This window comes from Coenobita brevimanus, chromosome 91, assembly GCF_032717465.1.
Source record: "Coenobita brevimanus isolate Jiangsu-jjx chromosome 91, ASM3271746v2, whole genome shotgun sequence".
Lineage (NCBI taxonomy): Eukaryota > Metazoa > Arthropoda > Malacostraca > Decapoda > Coenobitidae > Coenobita > Coenobita brevimanus.
In genome coordinates this window covers 23,127,914-23,137,813 of record NC_137044.1, presented here as the reverse complement: position 1 = coordinate 23,137,813, position 9,900 = coordinate 23,127,914, and the positions used below count along the sequence as shown (strand labels likewise).

At 41.9% G+C, this 9,900-nt stretch overlaps 1 protein-coding gene across 1 annotated transcript; it reads left to right on the top strand.

The window, feature by feature from the left end:
- Positions 1–232: 232 nt before the first annotated feature.
- LOC145411906 (facilitated trehalose transporter Tret1-like) lies at positions 233–973 on the top strand. Its single transcript, XM_080281876.1, has one exon. It carries the CDS (start codon positions 233–235, stop codon positions 971–973), a length of 741 nt encoding a protein of 246 aa, XP_080138002.1.
- The last annotated feature ends 8,927 nt before the right edge of the window (positions 974–9,900 follow it).

Sequence of the window (9,900 nt, the reverse complement as noted above, 5' to 3'; positions counted from 1 at the left end):
GCCGTTAAACTACATAAATAGTCCACAGGGGAATGCCTAGCCATAATAGACAAAGTACATGGCTAAGTAAGAGGTGCTGTGAAGTCCCTATGCCACCTAGAAGTCAGCTATTATACTGTAGTGAGACCTTCCTGTAACTGGCTGAGAAAATACAAGCTCAAATCTAGCTGTATCTTGCAGATTTTCGGTGGGAGTAGGATCGTCCATACTTGTGACTGGTGGAAGGAGCTATATGACTGAAAGTGCCAGCACCAACATCCGTGGTCTTGCGCTCGCATTCTTGGATGTGATGCTAGGCTTTGGGTTCATGATGGTGGCTGGGCTGGGCATGGTTCTTCCCTGGTATCACATCAGCTTCATCAACATTGGTGTTGTGGCCTTGTTCTGTGCTGGACTCCTGTTTGTCTTCCCAGACAGCCCGAACTGCCTTGCCATCCATGGAAAGGAGGCTGAAGCTTTGTCAGTCCTTCGGCATCTGAGACCTTCCAGTGACAATGTGAATAAGGACCTGAATCATCTGAAAAATCTAAATCAGCAGCAGGATGGCAGTTCAAGATGGGCTGCTCTCCTGACTCGCGAAATCATTAAAAGACAGGTGGTTATATGTGGCCTACACGTCATTGCTGCATTTGTAGGCGTCAAGGTGTTAAGCATGAACGTGATGAGAATGATGGTAAGCTCCAGAGTGACGCTGGACGCCAACCTGAGTTTGTTCTTAGTAATGTCAGTGTCCCTGTGTGGAAGTCTGGCCATGACTGCACTGGTGGACCGACTGGGCTGCCGTTGGTGCCTCATCATCTCTCTGGTGGTGATGCTGCTGGCTTATACTGTGCTGGGGACCATAACATACTTGATTCCACGGCCAGTCCATATGCAACTTAACACCATCATGCCACAAGCTAACATTTCACACACTGTCTGTGGAACCAATACCAGGCAAGTTGAACTTTATCAGGTAAAATCACATCGGTAGGGAGGCGGCCTGCAGTCCTAATGGACCCAGATTCGAATCCTGGCTTGGGCAGGGAACAGTTTAAGGATTGAATTTCTTGGAAATCAGACTTTTCTGATCGACAAGATGACCCGCCGACATGTCATAAAAGTACCCCAGCTAAGACCAGTACACCACTCCTGCATGAGACAGCCCTAGCATGTATTCAATATGGATGGTGGGTGTTAGCGCCGAAGTGGTGACATGTGGAGACGTAGGAGGACTACTGGGCCCCAAGGAGCACTATTAAGACTTGGGAATAGGCCCTGAAGCCTTTGCCCAGAGCCGTACACGAAAAAAAGAAAAAAGACACTTGTGTTTTTTTTTTTCTATTTCTTTATCTCTCTCCTTTTACACTAGGTTTTTCTTTATCTTCTTGCTGGCCAGAGCATTGACTATTTTAATGCCGAGGACAAACTTTGTCTGTTTCACCTCTTCTACTCATCACTTTTTTTGGTTGGCTAATACTCCTAATCTGAGAGAAACTTGGTAAGTTTCTCCGCCTAACATTCCTAATAATCTAACTCATCTACTCATCACTTTCCTCCTTTGACTAATATTCCTTAACTGAGAGAGGCCTATTATATTTATTTCCCTAATTTTTCGCCTCTTCTACATGCACTTCCCTCTGCTGCTGTTATTCCTATGCTGGGAGAGGCTTGGTATTTTTCTCTGCCCATACACCTACCCAGAGCGTGCAGTAGACACACTGGAATAATGGGCTAACTTTTGCCCTTGTCTGTAGTTCCAGGCCCCATATTCTCGTCAGATAGGAAGTTCCCTAATACCTTTTCTTTAGCTATTTGTTTTGCTTATTTTGTCTTTTTGTCATATTTTTTGTAAAATCTCTTATTACCCCCTCACTTTACATACACAACGTGCAAAAGGATATTAACCAGTCATTTAATAATAAATCGCTTACGAAGAGGTGTTATGGAGCTTCCTTAACCGACGAGAATACTGGCCCCTGTACAAAGTAAATTATCCCTTCAATCTGACAGCCTAATTATACCTGTCAGCTGCTGTTTCCAAATTATTTTATTCTGGGAGAGACATTAAGTAGTGAAGGTATGTATGAACCTCCTGCCCAGCCAAACATAACACGTGGTAGTAGTTTACACCCAAGACCATCCTCCTCGAACAGCTGCTTAGAGGTGTGTGGAATATACCTATGTACAGTCGCCTCCACTTCCAAGTATTACAGGGGCTGGTGGGTTTGGAGTCGTGTGTGGCAGCAGCAGAATTCTTTAAGTCTCATGCCTATTCTTGTCGGTTAAGGAAGCTCCCTAGCACCTCTTCCTCTGTGATTTATTTTTGGATATGGCTGGTTAATATCCTTTTGTACGTTATTTATGCAGACAGTGGCAATACTGGAAGGATTTAGGCAACGCAGAAAAAGTGTGAATGTGATGTGAGTGAAAGCTTAGGAGAAGTACATTGTGGTGGTTTGGCCATGTGGAGAGGATGGAGAGCAAGAGATTACTGTGGACAGCGTATGTGAGTGAGGTGGAGGGGGGAGAGGGAGGGGGAGACCAAGGATGAGTTCCGGAGATGGACTGGAGAGGTATATGAGAGAGAGGGGTGTGAGCTGACGAGGGTAGCAAAATGGCAGGGGACAGGGCGACATGGAGGCGATTTGTTTGTGGCCACCCCTTACTGGATTATGGCGTCTGGCTGTAGGTAGATGGATAGATAGAAAAAGATCTAAATTTATCTAACAGTTGCAACCTCCAGACGAATTTGACTTAGGAGAGGTATCAAGTAGTGAAGGTATTCAGCAACGCCAGAATCTAACCTTTTCATTTCTAGGGAAACAATATATGCAAAGCTAAATAACATTAACTGAAGATACAAAAACAGAAAAAAAAATAAGTCAGTCGATGGAAGGAACTGCGTCAGTTGTAAATTATTAGGATGAAGCTCAAACCTCCACAAGATTTCTAAGAGATGTAACCAGACATGAAAATACAGAAATAGTTTATGATTAAGACGCACCTCCTTGGACGGTTGTATGCGGGGGTGTGGGCTATGCCTTCCCTTCCACACACATGGACCCGTATTCTCGTCGGTTAAGGAAGCTCCCTAACGCCTTTTCCTAAGCGGTTTATTTTGCTTAGTGCACCTTGCTGTCCGATTCTGTGATAGATAACCCCTTGTAACATCACCATACTCTGCATAAATAACGTACAGAAGGCTATTAACCAGCCATTGCCAAAATCAAATAGCTAAGGATGAGGTGCTAGGGAGCCTCTCTGTCTGACGGACATGGCAGAAAAGATGATCATTTTTCGCCTAAGTGGCCTAGCACACCCGATAGGCACTGATTTAAGGTTTCTTCTCTTCCTTGCTCTCCTTGACACAGCCTCGGCTCCCTCTCTCTGCGTGGCCGTGGGTGGCGCTGGTCTGCTTCATGTTGCTGGCCTTCAGTTGCAGCTTTGGCATCGGTTCAGTGACCTATTTTGTGACCTTCAAATATTTCCCCACCAGCATCAGAGCACAGGTAGGGGTGTATTGTTTTGCTCTCTCTCTCTCTCTCTCTCTCTCTCTCTCATCAGGGCATAGGTAGGGACTTAGTGGGTAGAAGGGGGTGTATTGTTTGGCTTTGTGTGTGTGTGTGTGTGTGTGTGTGTGTGTGTGTGTGTGTGTGTGTGTGTGTGTGTGTGTGTGTGTGTGTGTGTGTGTGTGTGTGTGTGTGTGAGTGTGTGTGTGTGTTTCAATACTAGCGTTGGAAGGAAAATCAAACAATTCTTATTTGATTTCAGTCAAATTATATAAAAGGATTGGGAATAAATGAAATATAATGCGATTCCATTTTGAGAATAAGGGGTCAAAGGCCAAGGTCACATATTCCTTAGCACCTCTTCATCAGCGATTTATTTTTTGATATGGCTGGTTAATATTCTTTTGTGCGTTATGTATGCCCAGCATGGAGACATCAGAAGGATTTAGTTCACACAGAATAGGACAGTAAGGTGTAATAAGCACAATAAATCGCTTAGGGAAAGGTGTCTGGGAGCTTCCTTAACCGACCAAAATACGGGCCAAGGTCACAGGGCACGAGGTCGTACTCTCGTCGGAATAAGGAAGCTGCCTAATAACTTTTCCTAGGCAATTCAGTTTACTTATAACACGTATTCTGTTAGGTAAGTCCTTCAAGCATCACCATACTCTGCATAAATAACGTACGAAAGGATATTAACCAGCCATATCCAAAAATAAGTCGCTAAGGAAGAGGTGTTAGGGAGCTTAAGTTCCTACGTTCACACGTACTGTATATGGAATTGCATTTTTGGTTCCTCAGTGTTATATATAATTTCTGTGTGTGCGTGTGTGTATATATATATACATATAGCTATCGCAAATTGACTTAGGACCTCCTCCCACAAGGTGTTAAAAAAAAAACAGTATATCACAATATATGATCATGAAATGGCATTCATTAATATGAAATCATGTTTTACTTGTTTTTCAGGACCAGTTGGCTGCGTTTTGGCATGGAATCACTTAGATCTCTAAAGTAATCTAAGGACATTTCTTTGCACCAAACATTTGTCAGTTCAGTCTTGAGGTTGTCAGATTGAGTGTCTTCTTCTCTGCCATGATTTTCTTCATCTTTGCCCAGCAGTTTTCTATCGGATTTAGATCTGGACTGTTCCCAGGCCAGTCGAGGACCTCAATCCGATTATCCTGAAGCCATTCTGTCACCTTTCTTGACTTGTGACATGGAGCTTAATCGTGCATGAAAAAGTCGCACCCATGAATAGAAAAAAAAAGTTTAACAAATGATCTTTTAGAACTTGTATGTACCGGTCACCATTCATCATCAGGTTCTTAGGAAAAAAGTGAGGCCTCCTCATCCCATTTCATCTGAGAAACAACCCCTTATCATTACTGATTGTGGGTGCTTAACAGTCAGCACCGTGTAAGCAGGGTCATATCGACTACGGGAGGCAGGGTGACAAACCTTGGCAGAACGCACCTGGAACACTTGAAATGTACTTTCATCGGAAAACAACTTTTTTCCACTCATCCGATGTCCAGTGTGAATACTTCTTGGCAACTGAATGCACTACCTCTTCATGCGGTCAGTAAGAAACAGTTCTTGGTTGCGGTGCGGCTTGGCAAACCCAGCTCCTTATGCAAGCGGTGTTGGATAGTTCAGATTGAGACGTCTTATAACAGCTAGGGATGCATTATCTTCAATTTTGCTGCTGTCAGTCGAGGATTTTTAATTACTTCCCTCTTCAGAAGCGTATCTGTACCTCTGGAAGTCCTCTTCTTTCCACCGCCATGGTACGACATCAGGTGGCAGGCCGCGCACTCCAGCAAGAATCTTTATGACAGTCAACTTTGCGCGTCCAGTACGTTCGCAAATCGTGTTGATAGGGAAGTTATTCTGCCTCCATGCAATGATACGGACCCTCTCATCGCTTGACCATTAATTTCCAGGCATGACAACTCGACTCTAAGAAAATAACAAGGCAAACAGTAATGAAAACGAAAAACGAGGGAGGTGCAAGCTCGCAGTGACAGGAATATAATTATATTCCCACTCTCACTTCTGGGCAAGCACTGACGTGCGGAGTGTTTCACGTGTTTCACCACCTCCCGCCAACAGCAGAGGAGTTGCCAGTTACATCTTGCCCCCAAAATTCACTTGGTAGTAGTGGAAACACAAAACAAAGACAGACAACTCTCCCATAGCAATTCTGCCTGTAGGTTCTGAGTCAATTTGCTGTGGGTGTATATATGTGTGATATATATATATATATATATATATATATATATATATATACTCATCATCATCAGCCGTTGAGGTCCACAGCAGGGCCGGCCTATCCCTATCGAAGCAGGGACGATACAGCCAATGTATTCCTACCCTGTGGCTGAGGCTGTCTGGTAGAGACTGTAGGTAGGGTGAGAAATGCTTGTGAGTGTAATTGTTGTGTTGTAGTGGCTATCGATGTGTGTGTACTCTGTGAACCAAGTGTAATCGGCGTGCCTACACTGGTTCAACCACAGCACCCTTTATGTCAGCCAAAGTGGTCAGTGGCTCATTGAATGTTTCCCAAAGTTTTTACAACTCTTGTGGGAGGCGAACCCGCGTCCACCAGTGTGCGAGACGCACACTCTACCACTGTACCACAGAGGTTATATATATATATATATATATATATATATATATATATATATATATGTGTATCTATATATATATATATATATGCAAACTAACCACAGGAGAAATGAAAGGAGCGACAGTGAGTACTTTCGTATATTACATATTCAGACACAGTGAGACAGAAACGTAAAAGGTAGAGGTCTTTTATGCACACCCGCAGCAGGTAATGGCACACAGAACAATGGATGACCTGAATTTTTACCTGCGGCTTAACTTATGGTCACCTGCAGCAGGGAGTGGAACACAACAAAGGATGAGCTGAATCTAAAAATGCACGTGACAAAGGAGGAGGGAGAAGGAGGGGAGGAAAGGGGAGTGGGAGGGAGGGGGAAGGGGGAGGGGAGGAGGGGAAGGGGGAAGGGGAGAGGGGGGAGGGAGGAAGGGATAAATACTGCTGCTTAACTCAAGACCTAGAAGATTAATGCTTGGTTTCCCACACAGGTGTCACTACACCACCAGGAGATGACAAGGAACAATCACGTGTTAGTCTGGGGGATACTGCTTTAAAATTAATTCAGTTAACAATTTATCACACTTAAAATGACCATAGTTCATGTTTACATTCTTTTCATATGTGCCAGAAATTAGACAAGATTCTGTTACATTTCTTTCATCTAAGTTTTTTGATCTTGCTAGAATCTTGGAGCCTGTCCTGTCAATATGGTGATCACTGGATGCTTTGTGTTGAAATAAACCACAACTCTGTTGGGCTGTCCTTACACTGTATTTATGTTGTGAGATTCTAGTTTCCAAATCTTTTCCAGATTGTCCTATGTAAAATTTGTTACAGCTTTTACACCGGATTTTGTAAACAACGCCTGAATTACTGAAAGGCCTGTCCTTGATGAGTTTTTTGATGATGTTCTCATATTTGAATACTACTTGTACATTAAGTTTCCTCAGTATGTGAACAACATACTGAGGAAACTCAATGTAGGCTCTACGACATACAAGCTCTTCAAGTGGCTTGTAACACTGTTGTCCCCTGTTGTAGGCACTATCTCTGATTCATTTGTACAAAACAATGAGGATTTGGTAAGAAAGTTAAAATCTCTAAATGTCAATCTCTAAATGTCATGTACCCCTACAAATTAGTCAGCTTTGATGTTAAATCATTATTCACAAATGTCCCTGTTGATGATGTTTTAACTTTCCTGCCAAGCATTCTGGGTAGTAACACTGATGGTATTCCCTCTGAAAACATTATCAAGCTAATTAAATTGTGCATTGTGAACTCTTCTTTTACCTTTGAAGGTAAATTTTACACACAAAAATTTGGTATGGCCATGGGTAATCCCCTCTCCCCAGTTCTGGCAAATATTTACATGGAATACTTTGAGAAACATTTACTGACCTCCATAAAGGAGCAAAACATAGTTTGGCTCCGATACGTTGATGATATCCTGTGTTTCTGGCCTAACAGTCTTACCATTGATGAATTTCTCCTGCAATTAAATTCGTTAGGTCCATTGATTAAGTTTACTCATGAGATGGAAATGAATAATGAATTGCCATTTTTGGATGTAGAAGTTATCAGGGACCAAAATGTTTTGAAGACTAAGGTATACAGAAAACCTACAAATATTATGTCATATGTTCATTACTATTCAAACCATCATATTAATGTAAAAAGATCTGTGTTCATATCCATGTACCTAAGAGCATATAGAATTTCAGACCCAGAATTTTTAGATGATGAACTAAAAATGATTCAGAGAATTGGAAAGAAGCTAAAATATCCACAAAGCATACTAACTCAGTGCCACAATACAGCCAAGAAACGATTCCTTGAAGGGAAAACTAATAAGCCAGATCGCCAGAACATTCAAAGAACCCGTGTCCTCCCCTTCCATGAAAATTTTCTTGATGTTGTTCACATACTGAGGAAACTCAATGTACAAGTAGTATTCAAATATGAGAACACCATAAAAAAAAAAAAAAATCAAGAACAGCCCTTTCAGTAATTCAGGCGATGTTTACAAAATCCCGTGTAAAAGCTGTAACAAATTTTACATAGGACAATCTGGAAAAGATTTGGAAACTAGAATCTCACAACATAAATACAGTGTAAGGACAGCCCAACAGAGTTGTGGTTTATTTCAACACAAAGCATCCAGTGATCACCATATTGACAGGACAGGCTCCAAGATTCTAGCAAGATAAAATAAACTTAGATGAAAGAAATGTAACAGAATCTTGTCTAATTTCTGGCACATATGAAAAGAATGTAAACATGAGCTATGGTCATTTTAAGTGTGATAAATTGTTAACTGAATTAATTTTAAAGCAGTATCCCCCAGACTAACACGTGATTGTTCCCTGTCATCTCCTGGTGGTGTAGTGACACCTGTGTGGGAAACCAAGCATTAATCTTCTAGGTCTTGAGTTAAGCAGCAGTATTTATCCCTTCCTCCCTCCCCCCTCTCCCCTTCCCCCTTCCCCTCCCCCTTCCCCCTCCCTCCCACTCCCCTTTCCTCCCCTCCTTCTCCCTCCTCCTTTGTCATGTGCATTTTTAGATTCAGGTCATCCTTTGTTGTGTTCCACTCCCTGCTGCAGGTGACCATAAGTTAAGCTGCAGGTAAAAATTCAGGTCCTCCATTATTCTGTGTGCCACTACCTGCTGCGGGTGTGCATAAAAGACCTCTACCCTTTACGTTTCTGTCTCACTCTGTCTGAAGATGTAATATACGAAAGTACTCACTGTCGCTCCTTTCATTTCTCCTGTGGTTAGTTTGCATACATATCTTCACGGTGAAGTGAAGTTTCTGCCTATATATATATATATATATATATATATATATATATATATATATATATATATATATATATATATATATATATATATACTCAATCTCTTAACTCATACCATCCATCAATCAATTGATCCTTATGGAGAAACTCATGCAGTAGCTCTTGATATCTCTAAAGCTTTCGACAGAGTATGGGACCGTTCCCTACTGTCCAAACTCCCTTGCTATGGACTAACGTCTTTTGTTCCTTTGATTTCTTCATATCTTAGTGACAGGAAAATAAGAGTAAAAGTAGATGATGTATAATCCAATTTCCACTCAATTAACGCCGGCTTGCCGCAGGGATCATTTCTGGCACCAACCCTGTTTCTGGTTCATATTAATGATCTCTTATCTGTCACCCACGATCCCATTCACTCATATGCAGATGATTCAATACTACATCGTTCATTCACAGTCAGACATCCATTTACAAAGTCTAATATCTCTACCTCTCAACCCAGTACAGCCATCTCCATAAATCAAGATCTATCTACAATCAGTGAAACAACCTTGTCTCTTTTAATGCTAGTAAAACTAAATATATACAGCTTACTAATAGACAGATATTGCCAGATTCGTACATTACCTTCAGTGCTACATATATTCCCATCTCCAAAAGTATTGAAATTCTTGGCGTCTCACTTAACAGTGCCCTCAGCTGGACCTCTCATGTCATATCACTTGCTAAAACCGCCTCAAAGAAACTTGGATTATTGTACAGAGTCCGTAACTTCTTCGCCGATGAGCAGTTGGCTATAATTTATAAGAGTCATGTGCGCTCTCAGCTTGAGTATTGCTCACCCTTGTGGAATGGTTGTGGTGAGGTTGCATTAAGACAACTAGACAAAATTCAGAATAAAGCTGTTAGAATCATTAACAACCCTGCCATTACATATAAACTACCTCCCGTGCAAGAAGGAATGTTGCCTCCCTTGCAT

Bases quoted from the DNA above. Each gene is read 5' to 3' on its own strand.
- LOC145411906 (XM_080281876.1), top strand. From the start codon at position 233: ATGACTGAAAGTGCCAGCACCAACATCCGTGGTCTTGCGCTCGCATTC.